At 35.4% G+C, this 26685-nt stretch overlaps 1 protein-coding gene across 4 annotated transcripts in view; it reads right to left on the bottom strand.

Moving 5' to 3' along the window:
* EPHA3 (EPH receptor A3) overlaps positions 1–26685 on the bottom strand; it is a 231882-nt gene that overhangs the window by 34623 nt on the left and 170574 nt on the right. For 3 of the 4 annotated variants that reach the window (XM_039345858.1, XM_039345857.1, XM_039345855.1), the window contains exons 6-11: positions 21066–21190; positions 14810–14972; positions 11779–11881; positions 10153–10220; positions 4813–4938; positions 510–695 (exon numbers count right to left, since the gene is read on the bottom strand). In XM_039345858.1, the coding sequence (XP_039201792.1) occupies positions 510–695; positions 4813–4938; positions 10153–10220; positions 11779–11881; positions 14810–14972; positions 21066–21190 (771 nt within the window). The remainder of the gene's footprint in view (positions 1–509; positions 696–4812; positions 4939–10152; positions 10221–11778; positions 11882–14809; positions 14973–21065; positions 21191–26685) is intronic. The other variant, XM_039345856.1, reaches the window with a different exon arrangement.

Raw genomic sequence — 26685 nt, 5'->3', positions numbered from 1 at the left:
GAAAATGTATTCTATGGCTAGCAGAAGCTAATGGGTTTGAGTTCTAGTGGTTAGTGCACGGGGCTAGAAACCAAGAGAATTCTAGTCCAGCCTTAGGCTTAAAATCAGGTTAGGTGACTTTGGCCCAGTCATTTTCTCTCAACCCAAACCATCTCACAGAATTGTTGTGAGGCAAAAACAAGAGGAGTATTATGTATCTTCACTTACAAAGTAGTACAAGTGGGATAAAAATCTAAAAAACAAAACATAGCTACATAATTTGGGAATATTGGTGACCTGCAAATTGGCTGAGTAGTTCCAATATTTTAAATGAAATAACACTGGTTGCAAATGAGTTTAAAATTGTGGGCTGGGTAGTAACTGCAGTCAAATTGCCCTTTCCATGCATACTAGCAGCCATTAGAATAAAAGAAAGGGGGTGTTTTCCTTTAAATTCAGATACCCAATGAAAACACACCTCAGCACCTTTTCTTTCAAGCAGATCTTTCAAATATTTTCAGTTAACTTACTTTTGGTGACCACGCCTTCTAACCGGATTATATTGGGATGATCAAATTGTCCCATGATGCTTGCTTCTCCAAGGAAATCTCTTCTCTGTTTCTCTGTGTAACCAACTTTCAGGGTTTTTATTGCAACTGATATTTCCTTTTTGGAAGGAAGCCTTAGACGGCCACTACATACTTCTCCAAACTCACCTGTCAGTAATGCAAAGAGAAAATATTTGAATTTCCAGCTAGAGATCATGACAGATTAAGTGGCTCAGAAGCCTACATTTTCAGTCTACATTGTATACTTTGTGGCTTTTTACTTTCTGGAATATTGCACATACTCCAGATGTCCAATTCTGAAATCCGGCTGAAACATTTCTGTTTCTTGAAATATGTGTTTTATGGACCTAATGTAATGTCAAATCTCTACCTTAGAGGTTAGTTGCAACAGTGCAGCAGAATAACAACAGATGTTTCAAATATCTATTTTAAGCAAGATTTAAACATACAAAGTTTTATGAAACTGTTCTGTCAGTGAACAGGGATGTTCAGAACATAATGCAATTGTTAAGAAAACTGACAAAATAGAAACTTTGTGACGTGTGCATGAAAAAATGTTTGTGCATGATGGTAAGTTTAAAAATATATAATTTTATTTGAACTGTCATGGAAAGACTTGTTTTTTAACTGAAAATATAAGAGAGAATATAATGCATCCAAGGGACAATAAAAGAAACAACAGCTACAAAATTTACCACTATCTGACCCTACATGAAATCATATCTCCAGTATACTCTACTAAGGACAATATTCAAATATGAACATTAAGTAAATGCCATTAATTTAGAAAAACTAACTGAGAATTGAAAATTGAAACTCAATACTATACAGGTTTAAAGAAAAACAAAAACAAAAAACAACCACAAAAGAATAAAGTACTTGGAACAAATTATGTGCAAGCTTGATGTTATATTTTAAAGACTCTCCTAGGTATTTATGTTAAGATTTTAACACCTTTAACACCTAAACTGTTATCACTATAGAACGCCCAGAACGGAGTTCCGGCACCTTTTTTGGATGGAACCTTGTAGGGCAGGCAAGGTGGGTTGTATGACGTGTGTGAATTCCAGCACCCTTTTTTTTTTTTTAGAATAAAAGCACTGACTATATACCTATCATTGTGTTATAGTCAGAGCACCTTTATTTATGCTGAAGTTTGCACAAATTTAGCTATTAATGATACAAAATAGCTCAATAAAAATCACAGTCATATTGAAGCTTCATGTTTAAGAAGTGGGTTTTCTTTTCCTTTATGATTTTCTTCTCATACTGGTGTGTAGTAAATTATATTAATGAGTAAATGTGCAGGTTATTATTCCTGATCTTTCATAAAGCCAGTCTTTTTTTTTCAGAGCCTTTTACCTGCTTAAAGCTTGCTGAAATCTTAGAGGCATTTAAGTTCTATTATCATTTTGGTTGGGAATTTGTCTGAATATGGAGAATGATATCGTCCCGAAATAAAGATATTTCACACTTCTCTTTTTAAATTTTAGTAGCCTAGGACTAAATTCACCATATCTTTGGAGGAGGATGTGTATATCCCTCCTTCTAATCCTTTCTCATATTTTCCAGAATACATCAAGCAATTCCAAACTCGGTTGTTTAGTTTTATAACAAATCTGACATAAATTATTAGATCATTTACATAAATGCTGAACTCTATATAAGGATGTCTCCACAGTTGGATACGGTCATGGCAGAAAAATGGATAAGTAAAATGATTAAATATAATTTGTATTTATTAAAAAATTAATAAATTATTCAAACTACCAATGTTTTAATTCTACCTAAATAATGGTCTTATACCTATCATATTAAATTTGTAATTTGATGCTATTTACTGAAAAGACTCTTGGCTATAAATCATAGATTCTGGTTACAAAAATACATAGATATCATAAACATGTACTTCTCCATATTTTTGTTTTGTTTACGTTTAAAACAAGACTCAGTGTTTGGTTTTGGTAAATACTTGGTAAATAATTCCATTAGCATATTTAGTTACAAGCTGCAATATTTTAATGTTAGGTTCACTTGTAATTCACTGTTTACTTTTGTTATTAAAAATGTCTTGATTTTAAATCTTGCAGTCATTTCATTTCTTGTGATGGAATTTAATCTACACCACACTAAACATAAATAAACGAATACATCATGATCACAAGCATTATTAGGAGTTGGATGTTGTTAACAGGACCCATGTGAGGCAGCTTCAGTTCAGTACTGTTCTATCAACAGTGCTATCTGGTTTTAAGTACTTCATTACAATATGGTACACGTATTTAAGGTTTTATCTTAAAATATGCAAAATAATATGCAAAATAAAATATGGAAATTTAGCACGTGAACTCACATATTGCAGCATGGATATAAAAAGGCAAACATGTGCCCAGTTATTTCTGAATTTTAGTGATTACATGACATAACCAGACAGCTGGTTACAGTGCAGAAATGTTTGCCACTGACTTCTTTATAAATTATTTGCAGCCTGATATTCTCCAGAGATCGTTTAACTCATATGAACCAGGTCTAACCCTGCTTATCTGCTGAGCATCAAAAAAGGTCAGCCAGATGCTGCCACCTGCTGAGACTTTATGCATTTACACTCTATTAAACCATGGGCATTCTGAAGATAGGAAAGGAAGGAAGCAAATGGAAAGTGACTGATGATCTGTAATCAGATGAATATATTATTCAACATAGCCTCTTAGTTTCAGATATCTGTCATACAGCCAATGAGCTATTACGATCTATAAAAAATTAAAAAAGGTCTGACTTTCTCGGTCCTGTGTTTTAGGGAAAGATTATTATAAGGATATATGATCCTGCTCTCCAAACAGTAAGACTAGATGACTTTATTTAATTTTTTTAAAATCTTAGTTCATATTACAAGCACATATAAGAGCAATTTGTCTGGTTTCAATCAGAACTGTATGGGAATAGAAGATTGTATATGCATATAGATAAATCATGTGCTATATTACATTATTTCATCCATTCAGAAGATCTGGGATGTTTCTATCAATTTAGGCACTTCCTGCTTCCATTTTGGTGACAATTTGAACATGGGGTAATAGTAGATGTAATTGTTTTTTCTTCACAGTTAAGCATGCTCTATATCAAACCCTTGTTCAGCAGTGTTCTCCCTGACATTCTTTTTCCTGCTCCAGTAAGACAAATGCCTTACACGAGCTGAAATCTTTTGTGCTGAAACCTTCATTAGTGAGAACAGGATAATCTATCAGTGTTAGGCTAGATAACTCAATAAGTAAGGAAGTAAAATTCATTCAAGGAAGCCTTCATGAATCTCTCATTCTCAACTGTGAGAATGTTGCTTTTTAGAGAACTTAGAGAAGAGAAAGAGACAGGCCTGCCTCACAACATCCACATCAAAATACTTCCCCTTAAACCATTTTCTCTGCCATGAACTTAAACAGTTTAGATAGACTGATTTTATGCAGAATTATGTATGAGTTCTTTTTGCATTGCTTTGTTCTTTATATTTTCCCTTTTGTTTCTAGTCAACTTTTCCCCCCTTTCAGAGATAGATAGAGATCTGTCCTTGTTGGTTGAAAAGTGACTTTTCATTAAAATCTGTCCCCCCTCCCTTTTTTTTTTTTTTTTGCAAAATTGCAGAGTTGCACAGCTACACCCTTCAGAATTGGGATACAGTTTGCTGAATTCTGTAATTCTGCCTTTGTCTCTATACAGCTGGGCTAAAGGAAGAAGTCCTTGACAAAAGTGCTAAGAATGCTCCAGCCGGACAAACTGGCAGGAGGGTGACCTAAATGACCCAAAAGGGTCATTTAAATATATGAATTACCTAGCACATTCATGGTGTCCCTATTAATCGGGTTATATTAAAAATATATTTGAGCTATTTTTAAAAAAGTTATAAAGTTTGTAATATTGTAGTCCTAACAAAGCTTGATCAGTTGTGGAATTTGGAGATGTTTTTCCCTTAAGGGCCAACATTACTGTTTTTGCTTTTTGTGTACTAACATAATACTTGAAATTCATTCACAAATATTATGTTTCAACTTAGCCAGAGCTATAATGCAAAGCTGAATGGTATGTTACCTGGACTGAAAAAGACATTAGCTCTGTCAGTCTGGATGATGTTGCTAAACAAAGAATGAAAGACCAACATTCTTTAATGATTGGTTACACAAGAAATTTTATTGAACAAAATGACTACATCTGAAAAGCTTGCAATAGTAATTAGAATGATATGGCATAGTGATTCTCATTATTAATATTTTACCTGCCCCAACGACTTTATCAATAGCTATGCTGGAAGCCTCCAGTTCTCTGGCAAATTCATGAACAGCCAGATTGGGATCTTCGTATGTATGTGGATCCACATATGTTCTGAGGCCTGGAAGCTTCACTGTGTAAAAAAAATTCAAAAATATATGGATAAATAATTACAAATACAAAAGGTTAATGATTCCATAAGAAAACATGCCCAAAATGCTTGAAAGAAATTCTTCTGAAAAATTGTACATTTTATAGAACACAACTTTTTTGGACAAGTAATCATTTATTTCAACAGTAACAATTATAAGGGACCATAATTTAATCATTTTCTTTATATTCCAGAAGACTGTAAAAATAGTCAATAATGTTTCCTCCTTTTACGGCTTTAGGCATCACTTTGGGCTAGATGATACCATAGTAGCAACAGTATTTCTTACTAGATTTATGAAAATATTTTCCCTTGTTTATTAATGTTAGCTACCCCATTAAGGAAGAAAGACATTCCCTGAGTTAAAAATAAAGATTATCTGTTTAATCAATTAATTTATATGATTTCATCTCATCTCATCTCACACAGGTAATTCTGGGTGGCATTCAAGAATTAAAACTTAAAACCCCACAATATACAAACAGCTCCCAGGGGTTTTCTAAAACAGAGGTCCCCAATCTCTGGGCTGTGGACTAGTAGTGGTCCATGAGCTGTTTGCAACCAGGCAGTGAAAATAGCAGGTGAGCATGTGCACACACACGCTTCCCCACTTGCAGAAACAGTGGGTGACCGCATGCATTTGTGTGAGTGGTGGGTGCAAATGGAGCTGCGTGCATGCCCACTTGTCAGCAGCTTGTGCGGAACCATCCCTTGTCTCCCCACAGTCCACTAAGCCAGAAAGATCGGGGAACTCTCTTTTTGAGCCTTCAAAAGGCCTGTAACTAGATTAGCCTTCTTTGCCGACTGCTTGCTCATATATCCTGCCCAAAAATATTATAGTTACTGAGATGTTTTCTTTATGGTTTCATAAAGAATTTAACAATTGTGATGGAATATGTCTATGAAGGGAAGTAGTGTGATAGGCTACAGTGAAGTGACAGGAAAGACAGAGTGCATTTCAAGGAGGGCCCAGGCAAGAGACAACATAGCCCAGAGTTGGAGACAGAGGAACAGAATTAGGATAGCCATTCCCTATAGCAGGCATGTCAAACTGCCGAGCCATGGGCCAGACACTCACAACAAGACTGTGCCCACCCCATTGCCAGCAGTGGGGAAAAAGTTGTGATACATCACGCGATGTCATGTGAAGGTGCATGATGTGACATGCCTGCCTAGAGTCTTCCAAGATATATTCCTTGCGAAGGGAATAGTAAAGGTTTAGTCTGGCAAGATTCTGTCTACTCAACGTAAACAAATAAGGAACTGAACTTTGGCTGAGTTACTTGTTATCATTCTTGTGCTAGGCCTGATAGTAACTGACTTCAAAGCTTGATTGCGATCTCTGTGGCAATGCTTTGGAACTTTGGAAAACCCATTAATTGAAAATTAGATATCTGCTTTTTATATGTATTCAGATCTGAGTGGAATAACAATCATTGTAAAATCTTCTCACCCTCTTCTACTGCTGTAAATCATTCTCCACCACTTCACTTAATGTCTAAATATAAAGAATTACAAAAGCCTTCTGCATCCAATCTACTGTCTAGTTTAATAAGAGACAAACTAGAGGAACTAAACAGAGAGGTGGCAATTCCTTTTCTGGTAATGGTAGAATTCAGTATCAGACAATGAAGTGGATTGGCAACACATTCAAGGCAGGCAAAATGTCTGTTCAAATATTATTAGGCTCCCAAGACATATCAAGGCTTCTAAGATTATTACACTAAATCTTTCTGACAATTTTGATGATCATTCTATATAGAAGTCTGCGTATATGGGCAACTGCAAACTGCTTTACACAATTTTAGTTAGCCATGTTGAGCTAAGTGACTGGACATGTGATATATCCTGCAAAAAGCTACAATGATAACCATCACAAGATGTGGTTAACAACCCAAATTAGTTTATAGAGGTGTTAGATGGAATCTTAGCAATCTAATTATGCTTGATAGAGAAGAGAACATTATGGAAGCTCTTTAGGGAAGCACCTGAGTGTGGCAAGCAGATTGAGGAACTGAATATTTCTTCAATCTGATTCACATCAGAACTCTTTATCTGCTCTTGCCTAATGTACTAAACCAGCTGCCGTAAGACTTTAAGCACATTACAAATACTTACTTCCTATGTTCTAATGCTAATTGCCCCCAATACAATTTAAGGAAACCATTCAGAACAGAGAGACAGTGCTTTGCCTAAAATGGCATGCATTGTTTTCTATAAGACTGAACTCTGTTAAAGGAAACATTACAGCAAAACTTTCTGAAAAACAGCAACAATTAAAACCCACGTTCACAACCTGCCAGAGGGTTTAAGTCTCAAAACAGTTCCCTGCCATTCATGCTGGTTCTGTTAAATATCCTTCCTGCCCCTAAAAACAAAATAACCTTCTACAATTGCAAAACTTTGGAAAAAAAATTTTCAGAGCTCAGAAGTGTTATGTTCTTAGATGACTGTGTTGCAACAGAAAATAAACGCATGCACATGTATTGAGTTGCGGAACTTTATCACTACTTTTATGAGAGCAAAATCAGTTCTATTTTACCAGATGAATTGCCCCATGAGAAATGAAAAAGTTAAAAAGGCTTGGCCTATGAAGGGCAAACAGATGAATTTAAGGATGAAAATTATATTTGAAGTGATATTGTGAAAGAGGAAATAATACTACCGGGAACTGTTAATGGCTAAGGCATTTTTCTCCCTAGCAATTCAGAATCAGACTGGAGTAAGCCAGCAATTTATGGGGCAATATGGAAAAATTTATTCCAGACACAGATTTTATTTTATACTGTTGCAATTAATCCAGAGGAATATTGTTTGCTGTATTTACACGCACTTCATGTGCCAAGAAACTCCCCCCCCCCCCAAAATGTCCCGTACTGTTGAGTTTACAGTCTCCTCATGAAAACTTGGGAAGAACAAATTATGTTTGAAGGTCCCAGCAGGAAAAAAAAAGATTTTATAAAACTTTGAAGATATGCACGCTAGTAAAATATGTCACAGTTAAACTGTATGGAGTGTTAAATCTTTAACAGCAAAATGTTTAATGTTATGAAGTCATGAAAAGGAAGCAGAAGATTTGAAAACGTTTTAAATAAAACCAGAACTCCTCAATGCTTGATTCCGAAGCTTGTTTCAAATGTTAGATGTTTGCTCTGGAATTTATTTTAGTAGAATGAAAGACGACCACCTATGAGTATTTTTCTGAGTGCATTTCTATCACCACTTAATCCAAAGCTAGCCATGATGATTCATGTAACTTTAATGGAACATATTTTCCAGTTTGGCTTCCAGACATTGTTAAACCACCAGAATTTATCTTTTTAGAAAAAAGTTTTCCATCCTGGCAAGAAACAAACTTTGTTAGTAAACCATAAATTGTTCCATGTACATGCACATGCACATGCACACATGCACGCGCACACACACAGAATCAATACTTGACAATATAGCAAAAAAATAAAGACTGTTATCAAAATAATTTTTTAGCAAAAAAAGGGATTTTTTATAATGTTACAGTATATTTTGTTATGAGCACTTTTAAAATGTAGTATCAGCTTTGAAATCTAACTGAATATGAGTAAATAAGATGTTGTGATGTGAGGCACATTTTATTAAGTGGGTAGCTTAAGCTCAGTTTGCTATTCATTTTTGTGCTGTCTTAAGTATCTGCATATCATAGCTTGCATATCTGCATTTAAAAAAGCATACTGTAAAGACTCCAGATATAAACAATTTGAAGTTTCAATCACTTTAGCAATTGTATTAGGTGCAACATTTAATTATTAGAATGCCAAATAAACTACAATAAACAAAAAAAATTTGCTTGCAGAAATCTTACTTCAAGCATTTCTACTTCCTTTCTGTGATTTGATTAGGAATAAACGAGTATCAAGTAAAATATATAACATAGGGAAGAAATGTTGCATTAATAAATGAGAAATTCCTTAAGTTAAAAAAAATAGAATTATATAACAGCAGAATCCATTCTTCACAACCATTTGCTCTTACAAGGAAATGCCAATCATATTTCTTTACAAGTATTACTTTTGGTTTCAATAACTTTAGTCCTAATTCAACACAAAAGTTATGCAGAAGAAACTTCGTATCATAGCTAGAAATACTCTCTCACCCACACCCTATCACTTCTATTGCAATGGATCTGTTTGTATTAATTACTACCAGCTATTCAAAAAGGGGATTTTTCATGCAGTAGTAAGTATCTAAAGCAGGCATGTCAAACTTGTGACGTATCGTGACTTTTTCTCCATTGCTGGCAATGGGGTGAGTGTGTTTTTGGCATGACGCATCCAGCCCACAGGCCGGCAGTTTGACATGCCTGATCTAAAGAAAAACAATTAACTGAGTTTCAAAATGTAATCATATGCTCACAAGCTGGAGTATACTGTTTGTTGTTTTACAAGGTTAACTTTCATATATATAAGAATCTGTACTTTATTATAATTTATTATAGGAAGTATGGATTTACATTGCATTGTGCCAACTGAACAAATCTGTTCAATTTTCAATAATGTTAGAAATCATAGTTTAAGAAGTTAGGAGAGAGCAATGTAGAATGAATACTGTATTTTTCTGTAAGCTATATATTTTTCTTGATTCTAAAACTTATGATATTATAACTATGACTAAACCAAAGGTTGGTTCTGTCTCAACAAAACTCTTTTGCTTCCGCTAAAAAGTAATTTTTAGTTAAAAAAGAAAGGATATATTATACCGACTGTATCCCAAGAAAAATATTTAAAAAATGGCAATTTTGATGAGTGGTACCACTTATCATTCATGTCTCCAAAGTATGCAGTAAACTACTGTTGTGTTGGGATGAACTGCTCCCTATATTTAACCTATACTGTAGCAAAGTGAATGAGATATGGTATTAAAACTAAGAAATTTATTATGTTCATTATTGCAGAGTTACCATCTTCTATAATTTTATCTAAAATGTGCTACAAGGGGCTTGGGTTTTGGCAAAAAACTTGATTTTATTGATGATTCCATCTCTGAAATATGATGCTATTGCAGAATGGGACAACTCTGAATATAAAGAAAATTGGTTCCTTAATGAGTATATGTCTGAAGAAAGAATACTACCAAACTTTACAATACACTATTACTAAGATGTAAATTTAGAGTATATATGAATTTGGTTGTCAGTAACTGACACAACTTTTTATAACTTACAATGCCCATTACCAAAATACAGCCTCTTCTCATCAGACCCATGTTTTGACTTATTATGTCCGCAGAATCTAAAAGTAGTAAGAGATAAGAATATCAGTAATGCAACATTTTATAGACAGTTATGTATGTAAATTTATATACCTGTACAACATAAATGTACACATGAACAACTTCAGGAGGAAATATTTTCTCTAAATGTTTAAGAAACATTTTCTTAACATTTATAGTCTATGAACACTACAAACCTAAGGTAAATTTACAGGAATATAAGGGATAACATATTGGTTTTCATTTCTCTAGTTTTCTGCACAATTGTCTATAAATACAGGTGAAACTTGAAAAATTAGAATATCGTGCAAAAGTTCATTTATTTCAGTAATGCAACTTAAAAGGTGAAACTAATATATGAGATAGACTCATTACATGCAAAGCAAGATAGTTCAAGCCGTGATTTGTCATAATTGTGATGATTATGGCTTACAGCTCATGAAAACCCCAAATCCACAATCTCAGAAAATTAGAATATTACATGCAATCAATAAAACAAGAATTGTACGTAGAACAATATCAGACCTCTGAAAAGTATAAGCATGCATATGTACTCAGTACTTGGTTTGGGCCCCTTTTAAGCAATTACTGCCTCAATGCAGCATGGCATGGAAGCAATCAGCCTGTGGCATTGCTGAGGTGTTATGGAAAACCAGGATGCTTCAATAGCGGCCTTCAGCTCTTCTGCATTGTTCAGTCTCATGTCTCTCATCTTTCTCTTGGCAATGCCCCATAGATTCTCTATGAGGTTCAGGTCAGGTGAGTTTGCTGGCCAATCAAGCACAGGAACCCTTTGCAGGAGTTATGGTTTAATTAGCTGATTAGAATGGGACACTTTGAGCCTAGAATATTGAATCTTTATACAATATTCTAATTTTCTGAGATTGTGGATTTGGAGTTTTCATGTAAGCCATAATCATCTCAATTATGACACATCACGGCTTGAACTATCTTGCTTTGCATGTAATGAGTCTATCTCATATATTAGTTTCACCTTTTAAGCTGGATTACTGAAATAAATGAACTTTTGCATGATATTCTAATTTTTCGAGTTTTACCTGTAGCTGTTTTTAACTAGCTTAGTAGGACTAGGGCTGCTATAGTTAACAGGCCATGTTATGTATTTCTCTGCTATAACTTTTTGTCCTATAAGACTAGATCATTATATTTCCAATTGTGTCAACTTTTTGTTATGTATATTCATAAAATTGCTTTATATTTTTCTGTAATTAATTTAAAACATATACTGTAAATGTCCATTTTGAATGCACTAAAGTATATTTTTTATTATATGTGTATACATTTGTAACATCTTAAAATATGTTTTTCAATGCTTTGGGTTTCAATTTTGAACTGAGAACTGCATAGCAAAATTCAAAGAAATATGAAACCAAAAAGGATAACCACAACCAAACTTGCACACTATCCCAGAAAATACGAATCAGATCAATTTGCCTTGAAATGCATACCAAATTAAATCCCTGAGTATCCTTGACAGTATCTTGGTGACAGTGCTTATCATTCTACTGCAGGCTTTAAGAAATGAAATTCAATGTGTAAAAGGAATGAGGAACTGACCTCCCAATCAAAATGTAAACCACAATTGTGAGCAGAATAATTGCTACCGCAGCTGAAACAGCAATCATTACAACTTGGCTATTCTCACTGGAGATGGAGAAAGCTAAAAGTGAAAAAGAAAATAAAAATGAGAAAGAGTGAAACAAAAAGCAGTAAATGTAACGCTGCTGGTAACTGAAGGAAGATAAAAATATTATTGCAGCATCATTTTCTTTTGGTTTACAGAAGAGTTCTAATCCTTTTCTTAGCTGCAATCCTATTTATCTTTTAGAAAAACTTGTATTGAGATAAAAATAAATTATATAATTGCCAAGAAAAGAGAGAAAGAAAGAGAGAAAGCAATACCATATATTTGTTATTCTGGTGAGAAATGCAAGGTTCATTTGTACAACAGAGTTTACTGGCTCAGGAATCTTGATATACTGAAATTTAAGGTAAGAATCTGATAGTTGGACACTTTTAGGACACAGGAACCAGAAAAAGTGATTTTTAAATTTAATTCAATGTGCCAGAATTCAAATCCCTCTTTTTCCATCCAGCCCACTTCCCCTTTCTCCTTGAAAGTAAGGGAAGAATGACTAGGGAGTGCAAATTTAGTAACCTGAAAGCATAGTTTTACTTTCAAGATTATCCATTTCCACCACAGAAAATAATTACTTCCTTCCAAGACACCAGTGTTACAAAAACAAATGTGACTTTATTCATGTAGGCATAATGTAGGCAAGAAGGTGCTATTGCTTTAGTAAGCTTAAAAATGGTCAGATTAAAAAAAAATTTTTTTTTAATTTTTTTCCTTTAACAAAAGAAGCAGATTTGAAGAGCAGAATGACTTTATAGTAATAGCTGAGAAGATATTTTCTTAGAAGTGGTGTTTCATAACTGAAATAAGACATCTTTTTATGAAAAGAATACTTGTGGGTATAAGGCATGAAAATAATTATATTTTTTAACTAAGGCTAAAATTAAGAAATTTTATAAATGCACTTTTTTAAAAAGAAAAAGGTCAAATTGGATATGATATAAACAGAATACAAATTTCCAGGAATATTTTTCCTTAATAAAATATGTGGTTCATCCCTGAGATTCAAAGAATCTTGGTATTAATTCAGTTTCTACAATCAATCAATCAATCTGGATTAATGCTGGTCATCTTTTGAATAGTCATGCTGAAATAATCTCTAATATCAAAGGTATTTAAGAATGTTAATCTTGACTGGATCATATTCACATGATTCAGTCCAGCTTCCAGCACAAGGTATTATAATTTTTTTAAAAATAAATTATCCAAATTCAATTTACTATGGAAAAGTAAATTATTGCAATCTGTTCTCAACTGTTAGAATAAAGAAAAATCTGCTATATATAATACAAATCTGTTATCTTAATCTATTATTTTCACAGTCATTCACACATATTTATTTATGACAAAATATATGAACATATTTCTTTTTCTTGTTCTGCCATACACTAAGTTAAAAAAGATTTTAATGATATCTATGGATACTATGCTATTTATTCCATATTTTAAGATTACTAAAAAAATAATTTGTTGACTAAAACAGCTGCTCTGACTACTATAAAGTAAAATGCAGATTTTTTTAAAAAAAATATAGATCTTCATAATATAAATGTTTCAAATATAAAAACATAAAACTGCATTAGCAGAAGAATATTTTCTCTATCATTGGATATAACACATTTTTTTTATTCTGATTAGATGCTTTCTTTGGTCAGATTACTTCTTGAGTACTGTGTCCAGTTCTAGACACCACATTGTAAACAAAAGAAACCAAAACAGATTCGAATTTCTAACATAAAGGGGATAAACACTCTTCAAAAAATGTCATGAAACTCAAGATGGATTCTCTGTACATTTCCAGAAAACATGTTCTCATAAATGAAAAATGACGCTTTATTTAGATACTCTCAGATGCAAGAAAAAAATTGGCACCTTGGAAAAGAGAAACCTTGTTGACACTATCAGAATGGAATATGAAAATTGCAGCAATGGCAAAATTAATAAATTAATAATTAATTTTATTAATAAATTAATAAAATTAATTCCATAATATAGATCCAATCAAATATACTCAAGAACATCTCCTATATATATTGCACTACAAAGCAGGCCAAATTTAGACATTTAGAATATGATTTTTTAAGAAGAAAGTTATAATAGATGAAAAAATTTATATAAATACTCAAAATAATTTGTAATGGAAAGTATAAATATATATATTGTGTTAATGGTTGGGCAAATAAATAGAAGGGAAAGGGAGAATGTGCTAACCATAAAGTTTTACCATGATGTTTTCATTTATGACTGGAAACTATTATTTGATAGAGCCTATGAAATTATTAAAGAAGAAAAATGTAAATAAGAGTTTGTTACATATCAAAGTGCCACATGAAAATCTAATTAAAAACTACCTGATGGATGAATTCACTAACTAACTGCAATTAACTGCAACAGTTCTCTCCTGAATGAGATTTCATTTTGAGAAAACAATATTGAACAGTTTTTGTGAAGGAAAAGGTTAAAGGAATCTACTTCCAGCAGACTGAAAAAAAATCTTTAAAAATCTTTTTAAATATATACCACTAGCCCCACAATAAACTGTAACAAATGTACCACCATGTGGCTTTTAAATACCTAGAAAGAGAGAGGGAGAAAGAGTTCAGAAGTTTAGACTTCACAAGTTCACTCAACAAGACCAGATTATGACACTGTGCAGATATTTGATATTTCTGTCTAGCATCAGTTCCACCTACTGCAAGATTCATTGAATTCTGGAAAAATAAATAACATATGACAGGAGAAAGTACAGCATTCCATGACATAGTTCTCAAAACATGTTTTAAGAATAATGACAAAATATAGAAATTTATATACATGTTATCCAGAAAGCCAGATCATAAATACAGAGTCATATTTGCTGAACTATGGACGATATGAAACTAGTCAGCCATTTAATTTTGAAGTTGTGCAGGAAAACATTTAAAATCAATTTTTTTTTTTGCAAATACTTACAGTCTGGACTGGTTTCAAACTCAAATTTGCGGCTGTTGGTCCCATATCCTGCAGCAGTTCGGGCTCTGATTTGGAAAACATAAGTGGTGTCTGGCTTAAGGCCATTAATAGTAACATTCATAGTTTTTGCTCTCAGAATGGTGTAGCTTGTTTCTTGTTCCTGCTTTAGAAAAAGAAATGGGCCTCATTAAAACCCAGGTAGTCAAACCTGGTTGCCATAATGTATGACTTTATTTCATTTTCATAGCAGTTCCCGTTCCATATTATTCCAGCTGTGCAAACAGCATTTTTGAGTACAAGTTAATTGTATTCATTGTACATTTTATCTTCTGTAACCAGAATGGCTAAAGAGAATTTGTATTTGATGTAATCATAGATGCCCTTTCTGAGAATTGTTTTGGTGTATTAAGATTTTTCAATAGAGCGCAATAAATCTTTTTTTATCTTACCCCCTCAAATACGTTGTATGATTAGATCCTAGAGAAAGAATTTAGACTTCAATCCTAGCACCTCTTTTGCCTTCAACTATAATAAGGTTGACAATATGTACAAACATCCTCCAGGATATTTCCATTTCAAATCTGATCTCTGCTGTTTTATATCTTGGGAGAGAAAACTTTTTGTTTTTTCAACATTTTTTATATGTTCTGTAAAATATCATGTCTTATATTTTGTAAAAATGGCACCTCTTTTTGCAAATAAGTACATTACTGGACTCATGACTTTTCATGAAAAGGTAAAAGTTAAGAAACTTATGGACCAACAACATTAATAATAGAGTGGGATAGGTTCACATTTAGAAGAGTGGCACGGAGGAAATGTTAACAGTCTCAGATCAAATTTTCTTCTTTGTTCCAATCTGAAATCTGAACAAAATATGCAGATCAATTGAGTCTGGCTCTCAGCTTTTGCATTAAATTACTCTGGCTACTGCATTTGAAGATAATTTGATAGTGTAACTTGGCTACCTCTTTCATTATACAGTATTTGATATTTACTGCTAACATTTCATTTCTGTTACATAAAGAAATTATGTAGATCAGAGATTATCTCATTTGTGATCTGTCTAGATTCAGGTGCTGTGTAATATGTATGCAGATACTCTATATTTTGTTGCCTGTGACCAACTTTCAACATCTTAAAATGGTGACTTTACCACTGAAAGGAGGAAAAATTGTGGATAGTACTGCTGCACATATGGACCTAGGAATAATTCAACTTCGTTCATTCATTTTAACATTTCAGTTCTGTAATTGCCATTAATGAAAGTTATAAGCCTATGATGCAACTCTATGTATGTTCCTCAGTTTAACATATAATATTATTGCCTAAACAGTGAATATTACAATTAATTCATAGATGCATAGATCCATACAACCCCAACGTGGCATAATATTATGAAAAATCTAGTAAATGTTTTTTTTTAGAGTTAAAGTAATGCCCTACAAGTATTTTCTTTTGTTATAAGCTGTATCTGCATTTTATAGACTTACAGGTAGTCCTCAACTTATGACTCTAACAGAGTTTGCCCATTATGATCATAAATTGTGATGATCATAAAACAGGCCATCATGGGAGCTTCCGGTGTGAGGCGACGGCGATGGCGGCTAGCTTTTAGCCGTCCAGCTGGGGAAGTGTCAGAGCCGCGGAGCGCAGCGTGCATCAGCTGGCCCGCGGCTCGAAAATCCCTTCCCGGGCAAAGGGAAGGGACAGAGAGTGCAGGGATAGAGGTAGAACCCCTGAACCCCCTCTGGATTTGTTTCTAGAGGGGGTGAAAGGAGTGTTCCCTCGGAGCTCCTGCTGATCTCCGCCTCCCAGCTGTTTTTGCTTCCTAGGAAGCAAAAGAAACCGCCGCTTCTATCTCCGTGTTTATAGCATTCTGGTGAGTAATTTTTAAACGGACGGAGCAGTTTAAAGGATTTTTTGTTATAATTTAGGTGTTTATTTTTTTTATTTTTTGATTTCTACTATTATTCCTCTTTTTTTGTTATATTAGTGAAAGGATTTAAGATGGCGCTTTGAAAGTGTCGGAGTTTTTTTTTCCTTTCTCTTTTGTTTTACTTTCCCTTTTTAAGGACTGGTTTTTGCTTTTACTTTTGCTTTTGGCTTAGAATTTTTTCTTTTGAATTGTTTGCTCTTTTATTTTTTATTCTTTGGATTTACTCTGGACTTTCAAGGACTATAGTTTCTCTCTTTTTAAAAATTTTTTTCTTTTTTTTCCCTCCTCCCTTCCTGGCTGGAGGGGAAAGGGAAGTGACAATTGTGCTTTTTAAAATGGCTTCAAAGAGGCAGCAGCCTTCCTCAATACCTAAGGTTATTTCTTCTCCTATAACTTCCACTGCACAGCTACAACAACAATCTAAACATGTACCACCGGCTCAGCCACCACCCTCCCCTCCTCTATCTGGACTTTCAGCACAAGAGGTTAGAGGCATAATGGGAGAGATTGTAGTTCAAATGAGAGAGGAAATGAATCAATTTGTCTCACAGATTAAATCAGAAATTAAATCTGATCTCAAAGAAGAGATAACGGGGATAAAGACTAAATTGCAAGAAAACAATAATGAATTACGACAAGATATACTGGCAGCTGTTTCAGGTTTGGCTACTGTGGTGGTTAAGCTCGATGCAAGGCTTGAGGAAGTGGAAGACAAAGTTGACTCTTTGGATGACAAAATTCAAGATGTGGAAAGGAAGGTGGACTCCTCACAAGAAGATATTTTGATGTTTCAGTACAGACAAATGGAGTATGCCCTGAGGATCAGAGGCCTCAAGGAAGATGTGAATCAAGATCTCGTGGAGGTGGTTCTTACTGAACTGGCGCTGGCCTTGGATATGGATAAAGGAGAATTACAGAGAGAAGTGGAAAAAATTTATAGGCTCAACTCCTGGATTGCTAAGCAGAAGAACTTGCCTAGAGATGTGGTGATTTATTTTACAAAGAAGTCCCTGCGGAATGAGATTATACAAGCTTTTTACAATAAAAGATTTCAGATTGCTGCCCAAGATGTCATCATTCTAAAGGAAATCCCATCCAAAATTTTAAGAAGCAGGAAAGACTTTGCTTTTTTAACCAATGAGCTTAAAGCTAGATCGATGCCATTTAGATGGGAAATTCCGATGGGTATTGTTTTGAGCCATGCTGGGACACGCTATAGATTGAACACAGTTGATAAAGCTAGAGATTTTTATACTTCGGTCCTGGGTGCAGGCTCAACCTCATCTGGTCGGAAATCTCTGAGTGGCAAGGAAGTTGAGCAGCAATCTGAGGCATTAGATTTGGTTTCCGCTGGGATGATAGAAGCTGTAAAGCAACGCCAGACGGAGGTTAAAGAGCAGAGGATGACCCGTGCAGCCTATAAGCGTAAAGAGAAGGAGCAACGTAAAAAAGAGCCTAAAGAGAGTTCTCCTGGAAGTGCATCACCGCCGGTGGGAGGAGCAAGACCCAAGAGTTATGCAACACACGCAGCTCTTTCAGAGTTTGATGGTGTCTTCTCCAGGCTGCGTGCCAAGGGAGCTAAAAATATGTCTAGTCAGGAGAAGCAGATTTTGACTAACCTGACGGGTTTTGAGATTGTTAATAAGGTAAAATATTTGGGGGTGATGTTGTCTGTTTCTAATGTAAAATTATTTAAAAATAATTATGAAAGGTTGTGGGTCAGGGTACAGAAGGACTTGAAGAACTGGGAAAAGTTGCAATTATCCCTCATGGGAAGAATTGCAGTGATAAAAATGAATATTTTACCCAAGTTTCTTTTTCTGTTTCAAATGTTACCAATTTTGAAAAATGAGATTAATTTAAATGAGTGGCAGAAGGGTCTTAATAAATTTATCTGGGCAGGGAAAAAGCCAAGGGTTAAGTTTAAAATTATGCAAGACTTCCGTGAGAGGGGTGGACTTAAGGTACCAAATTTGAAATTATATTATGATGCGGTGGTTTTAACACTAATCAGTGATTGGGTAAATTTGACAAATTCTGAGATACTTTATCTAGAGGGATGGGATTTACTTTATGGGTGGCATGCCTATTTAATATTCAATAAAAAAATGGATTGGGCTTTTAAATCTCATATCTTAAGAATTTCTTTACTTAGGATTTGGAGAAAATATTATAAAAGTGATTTCAAAGTACCATTATGGGCTATACCTTGGCATGCGATAGAAGCAATAAAAAGAGGGGTTAAAATGGATATGGTGTCTTACAGACAGTTACTTAAATGGGATGGACAAAACTGGCAATTAAAATCACGGGAAGAGTTAGCGCAAGAAAACTTTATTTATTCTTGGTTCCAATATAGGCAATTATTAGACAGATGGAAGATGGATTGTAAGGTGGGTTTTCTTAGAGAAGATGAAAATCTTATCAAGCAAGTGAAGGATTCAAGACAAACCCACATTAAGAGAATTTATGCGGTTTTAGTTGAATTGGATTCAGAAACGGAACTAATTAAAGATTGTATGATAAGATGGGCGCAGAATTTTGGTGAGCCAGTCTCATTGGACACCTGGGAAAATATTTGGGTGAGAAATGTCAAATTTACACAAGCACAGAACTTAAGGGAGAATTTTTATAAAATGTTTTATAGATGGCACCTTGATCCACAAAAAATGTCTTATATGTACCCTGACGTGCAACCCAAATGTTGGAGATGTGGTTATAAGGAGGCTTCCTATTATCATATTTGGTGGTCATGCAGAGAGATAAAAGCATTTTGGATTAAAATATGGTGGAATATCCAGAGAATTTTTAGAAGGAGGGTAAAATTTACTCCGCAATTATTTTTGTTAGGTATTGTTACAGATTGTGATACAAAGGAGGTTGTTTTGATGTTAAATTTGATTACAGCCGCTAGGCTGTTAGTAGGACAATATTGGAAGAAGGAATCTTTGCCTACATTGCAGGAATGGTTTCTTAAAGTAGCTTATCTGGCGGAAATGGCAAAGATTTCGGCTTTCTTAAAGCAACAAACGCAAGAGAAGTTTCTTGCTGTTTGGGATAAATGGATAAAATTTATACAATTTAGATTGGGTATACAAAAATATTATATAGTTTTTTCATAAGTTTTATTTTCATATATATTATAGATAATCTTTTTATATATATAAATATAAAGTTCTTAATTTAATTTTTATTTTTACTTCTTAAGCCTATATTCTGCTCTGGGAAGCTCAGGGGGGGGGGAAGGGAGGGGGGGGGTTTGGGAGGGGTGGGGTTTTTTTTTTTATATATATGTATTGTTTAGTTTTATTTTTTTGTATATGTTGTCTCTTGTTTTGTATTCTTTTTTCTTTTTTGTAAAATTTATAAAACTTTTAATAAAAAAAAAAAAAAAAAACAGGCCATCATGTGACCAATCCAATTTTATGACCTTATTTTGTGGCAGTCAAGTAAATCACCATGGCCGTAAATGAAACATAATGCAATATAACTGCTGTATTTTTCATGACAGTTAATGCAACTAATTACAGTTGCAAATAGCTAATGTAACACTATTAAACTGTAGCCACATATATCTAGTATAACATATATTTTGTTTATATTTAAAACACACACACCACACACACACAGACATATGTGTAGGGAAAATATCCCTACATTATATAGGACAATAACATTTTAAATTTGACAATAACATTTTAAATTTTAATTTATGCTTGCCAAATTTTTCATTTTGTGACTCTACCTAGAACTCATTTCAAACTTCTACATTTCAAACCAACAGGATGACCTTTACAAATGTTAATTACTTCCCAGCAGGAAGTAAGAATAGGGAATGGAATTTCTGATATATGCAAAAGTCAGCATTGTTTGTCACTGGCTTTCCTGCAAAACTAGAGCTAAGTCACTGGAATATTTTGTATGTGTTTTTGCCTTGCACAATTACAAAAATTTACAAAATTCTGATTAATCTAAAATACATTATCTACTCTCGTTTAGTTCATGTTCTTCATAAAGAAAACATTAATACATGAAAAATTAGATGCTTGTTGTATCCTTAAATCAAGATAGTATCTTAACTTATACTAAAATACAACATTTAAAATATTATGGTAAAATATTAAAGTTGCTTACTTCAGATATACCTTAATATGACCACTACTAGAATGCAAATGACATGCTGTATTTTGCTCACACTGTGGGAAAGCTAGCATATGAACCATGAGCACATTTAAGCTATATTTCCTTTTCACATTTGCTTATCTTTATTTAAACTAGATTTGACTTTTCCCTGTCGCTTTTGTGGTATCTTCTCACCTTTTCATAGTACTTGACTTCATAATCCAAAATGATCCCATTCGGGTGTTCAGGTTCTTGCCAAGACAGAGAGATGCTGTTTCTAGAAGTCCGGTCCTTTCTGATTGCTGTAATAGGTGATGGAGCTAGAAGAGGAAAAAAAAGAAAAAGGTGGTTCAGGAAAGAAAACAAATGCACTAACCCTCGCAAAGAATAGGAGATTTGATTTAAACAGATCCTGAGTATAAACCTGGAATTGGATCAATCCTTAATAGCTGAATTGTAGACTTCTTATTCAAGCCTTGAAGCAGGACAGCTTGAAGGAAAATAAGTTAGACTTCTTCTTACTGGTACCACAATGGTAAATGAGCAGATGTTTCTCATCTGCTACAATAATGTAAGCAATGAAATTCAGTTGCTGTATTAAAATGTGAAGCCAAAAGGGGGAGTTTTGTCTATTCATTAGAATCTATGCTATTATTACTGAAATCTGCAACTCATTGATAATGTTCCCCCTGTCAGATATACAATGCAACTGAATACATTATGGACAAAATCCCAAGAGGTCCATTGTTAGTAATAATCATCAGCGGGCTGCAAAATGTCTTATTTTGGTGACATTTTCCATGTTTTCCAATATCTAACTCTGATTAATAAATTTCTCCCACATTTTTAACAATTTTCTATGAAGCTTAGTTAGACACCTATTTCAGTATGTTAACAGCCACACACACACACAAACACACAAACACAAAGAGAGAGAGAGAGAGAGAGAGAGAGAGAGAGAGAGAGAGAGAGAGAGAGACTAAAAATATGGTGATTTGTATGATGATGAAACAGAAATTTGTTAGATACAGTCATGTGATTTTTTTAAAAAAATACATTCAAATTATTATTCAGTTAAAGTCTTTACTGCCTATTGGCAAAATGTGTTATGACTATATTAAATCATTTTAATTTCATTGACTCTTATATAATAGAATTCCAAAGCAATATATACATTATATGTGCAACCTGATGTTTATAAATATATATATACTACGAATCCTGGAAAAAAAGTGGAGACCAAGCAATAAAGAAGATTTAAACATACTGATTTATAACAACTTTAATTGTTATAAACCAAATGCTGAATCAGTCTACTTTATCCAAATCTATATGAAAAATATATTAATTAAACAGTTTTTACTTTTTATTTTTATTGCATTGTTTGTTGAAAAACAGTTTTTAATTTGCCATCACAAGAAAATAAAATGTGATAAACTACTCATGTTGAGAGAATGGGGTATGAGATTTTCTAATTACTTCAGTCACAAGATGCCAAGAGATGTTTAAAGCTCATAGAAACACATACATCATTCAACCACATCTAGGTTAACCTGCTTAGCTTTCTTCATTGAATTAAATCCCAGGGGAAGACATCATAGTGCACTTCTAATGTGCTTTTTTTTTCAATTTGTAAGCATGACCAGGGGGTTGTAGGATTGATGAAAAAGTCCAAAGTACATTCCTGCAAATAAATCAATCAGAACAGAGCTGGAAGGGACCATGGAGGTCTTCTAGTCCAACCTCCTGTTCAAGCAGGAGACCATATACCATTTCAAATAGGTGGTTGTCCAGTCTTTTCTTAAAAGCCTCCAGTGATGATATACCTATAACTTCTAAAGGCAAGCTGTTCCACTGGTTAAGTGTCTTCCTGTTAGGAAACTTTTCCTTAATTCAAAGTTGCTTCTCTCCTTGATTAGTTTCCATCCATTGTTTCTTGTCTTGCCTTCTGGTGCTTTGGAACCTCTCTTTGTAGCAGAATTCCTGAAATACTGGAATACTACTATCATGTTCTACTTTTCTCTATACTGGCCATACCCAATTCCTGCAACTGTTCTTCATTTGTTATTGTCTCCAGCCCTTAATCATCTTAGTTGCTCTTCTTTGAACTTTTTCCAAAGTTTCAACATCTTTTTTACAATAATAATAATAACAATTTTGAAATTTGAAATCGTAACAATAAATTTTAAAAAATGATCTCCCAAACCATGCTAATTCTAAAACATGTACTTCCATCCTTTCCCCCGTTATGCTATTCCTTTTGGGGTGTAAAATGTATTATGCAAGAACAGAAAAGTAGAAAGCAGAAAAAAAAATCAAAAGGAGATAATACTGTATATATGAGAAGTAATCTTCACCAAACAGTTTATATTAAAAAAAAAAAGAATAAGGTAATACCAACTCATATTAAGAGCTAATGTAGTGTAGTTAAAGGCATTGGGGCTTGAAACCAGAATACTGTGAACTGTAGTTCTGCCTTAGGCACTAAATAACAGGGACTTTGGATCAGTCACTCTCTCTCAGCTGTAGAAAAAGGCAATTGCAAACCACTTCAAAAATAATGCCAAGAAAACTGCAGAAACTCATCCAAGCTGTTGCCAAGAGTTAATCTATATATTAAAATAGAAACATTGCTTTAACAGGAGAAAATAGCTTTCAGAAAATGGAGAGATAGGTTTCAGCTCAGAATGTATAACGTAGCTTAATGGCTCAAAGTGAGAGTTATAGGGTAGCTGGTCAGCTGTAGGCTGAATTATGGATTGCTGCTCTGAGGGAAAAGATGTAAAAGATGCAGCACATAGTACATGGACTAGCAAGATCATAATATCATGACTTTTATTTTTATTTACAGTTTTAACCAAGAGTTTGGAACTGTATTAGTAAATTAGTTAATAATCTGAAGTGGTTAAGAAAAGTACTGCACTAAATCTAGAAAGTTTGGAAGAACTGACATTTGTAGGAGAAACCCATACTTTTATAACCCCCCCCCCAATACTTGATTCTTGAGAAGAACCACAAGCTACTAATTGCTTAGGATTTCTATTAATAAGGTGATGCATACAAATTCAGTGGCATACACCACATTAAAAAAGGGAACCCTGCTTAAACACTACTCTTTATTCATAAATATAATTAGTTTTCTATGTACATTTGCTCAATTTTTTGGGAACCTCTGGTAGTTAGAGAATAAGACCTAAGGGATTATTCCTAAGTAGAGCATATGTACATAAGAAAAATAGTATTCACCTAATTGTAGCTTTGTGGATTTATCTTTGAACAAAGTTTTCGTAATTCAACAGAACTATCTTAATATAATTATATATATTATAATAATATAATATAAATATAATTAATATAATTCTGGTTCCTGTGTCCTTAATATGATGTTGTGTCTCAAGTCTGCGTGGGACCAACAGCCCTGCGCAAACTGAGACTGTAGATGAGCCCTCCCATCCGAACAGACTGGCATCTGTCGTGATGGTGATGCGTATCGGTTCCTTGAAGAGTGATCCTTTGGTCACAGCCCATGAGAACCACCAGCGAAGTGCCCTGCAAATGTGAACCAAAACCCTGACTTGGCGGTTGGATATGCTGGCATTCACCCGTTGGAAAGGTAGCAGGAACCATTGGAGGTCCCGCAAGTGGAGTCTGGCCCAGGGAACTATGGCTATGTAGGAGACCATCTTTCCTAATAGTTGGGAGAGTAAGACCAAGGGAACTGTATGTTCCCTGTATACCTTGGGAGCTAGCTCCCTGATGCTGACCACTCGCTCCTGGGAGAGATAGACCGTGCAGTTGGTGGTGTCTATCACGGCTCCCAGGTGTAAGAGCCTGGATGAGGGAACTGTCTGGCTTTTGGGGAAGTTGACTGAGAAGCCATATTGTTGAAGGACCTGAATGGTGTGTTTCACGTCCGCCTGAGCTGCCTGGAAGGATGATGCCTGAATCAGGATGTCATCCAGGTAACACTGGACGCGTATTGGTATCTTCCACAGCTGGGCGGCTAGCACAGTCAGGATTTTGGTGAACAGCCTGGGTGCTGAAGAAAGGCCGAAGGGGAGGGCCTTGTACTGGAAATGTCTGCCCCTGTAGCAGAACCTTAGGAACCGTCGGTGAGCTGTGTGAATGGAGATGTGGAGGTACGCTTCCATGAGGTCTATTGATGCCAGGAAGTCTCCCTGTCTGATGCCTCCCAGGATGGACTGGAGAGATTGCATTTTGAACTTTTTGTAAATGATGTAATGGTTGAGATGCTTGAAGTCCAGGATTGCTCTCCACCCCCCTGAGGCCTTGGGAACCACAAAGAGGATGGAGTAGAACGCCTTTCGCCTGTGGTCTGTCAGTACTGGTTCTATGGCCTGAATCTCTAAGAGATGTTGAATGGCCTCCTGCATGAGTCCCTGTTTGAGTGGATCCCTGGAAATGGAACAGATAATGAATCAGTTCGGGGGTGTGGTTAGAAACTCCAGGGACAGACCAAACTGAATGGTTTGCAAGACCCAGTTGTCTGTGGACGTGAGTTCCCACTGATGGAAGAAGTGGGTTAGTCTTCCCCCGATGGGAAGAACAGTGAAGGAGTCACTTGGACTTTCTATAGGGGTGGTCTGCCCCTCGAAATGGCCTCTTGGGCTGGCCCTGTTGTCTGGACCGGAAACCTGGCCTGTCATAAGGACGGTTGAACGGTCTTTCCTGCCTGAGAGTGTATGGGCGGGAGGGTTGAATGACTGTTGTACCCATTGCCTGCCGAAAGGGCTGTCTATGAAAATAGGGAGTGGGATGCTTGTCAGACTTCTTGTTTAAGTGAGTCATGACCTTGCACTTGTCCTTGTTCTCCACAAGGTATGGGGCCAAGGCCTCCCCAAATAGGTTTGTGCCAAGATAAGGGGCAGTCGCTAGACACCATTTGAGTTTGGCGTCAGCCTGCCAATGTTTAAGCCACAGCATCCACCTGGCAGTGATGTTGGAAGCAATAGACCTAGAGTCAAAAATGGTGGACTGAAGCATTGCATCCGCAGCGTACTCAGTGACTGCTACCATCTTGCTTAGGTCCTGGTGGGTCCGCAAGTCTTCAGCAGGTACTCTAGCCTGAAGTTGGCGCAACCATAAAAGGGTAGTCCTGACAAAGAAGGACGCACAGCTAGCCGTCTTAATTGCCCATGCCGCTGATTGATGGGTCTTCCGGAAGGTGTGTTCCCATTTCTTGTTGTCCACTTTAAGTGTCTCTGACAAATCCCCCACGATCGCCGTCTGGGATACCAGAGAGGTCCATGCTTCATCTACCGGCGCATCGGTGAGATCTGTGGAGGTGCTAAAAATCTTTTTGTCAGCTCCGCTAATGGTAGGGAATGAGGAGGGGAAGCCCATGGCTTCTTGATCCTTTTCAGGAAGATAGAGGGGCATGGGATGTGATGTTCAGTTGCCACCGTTTCAAAAAAATATCAGATTGGGGCTGGTATCCGATAGAGCCTGTGGTTGAGGGAATTGATCTGAGCCAATATTTGCCGTTGTTGTGGCCTTGCGCAGGATTGAAAGAAAAAGGGCCGAATTGAAAAGGCCTCCCGAAGGGGAGGGCTCGGGGGAAGTTCCTCCTCCTCTGACAAAATGAAGTCCGGTAGCTCCTCACCTTGGGGGGATGAGTAACTGCTCATGGAAGAGTGCATAGGAGAGGTAGGCTCCTGGGGTATGGGGAGCTCTGTAGGTGGCCCATAAGGTGGCATGTCTGATGTGGAAGCCCCTTGATCGGGTGTCTGAAAGGACCGCTCTATCCACTACCTTTGATAGCAAGGCCTCAAGGCGTCCATTGGATAAAAAATCT

Source organism: Crotalus tigris, unplaced genomic scaffold (assembly GCF_016545835.1).
Source record: "Crotalus tigris isolate CLP2741 ecotype Arizona unplaced genomic scaffold, ASM1654583v1 scf7180000017980.1470182205:1502881, whole genome shotgun sequence".
NCBI classification, from domain to species: domain Eukaryota; kingdom Metazoa; phylum Chordata; class Lepidosauria; order Squamata; family Viperidae; genus Crotalus; species Crotalus tigris.
Note: the sequence above shows the minus strand (reverse complement) of the source record. Positions and strands in the feature narration are given on the sequence as shown.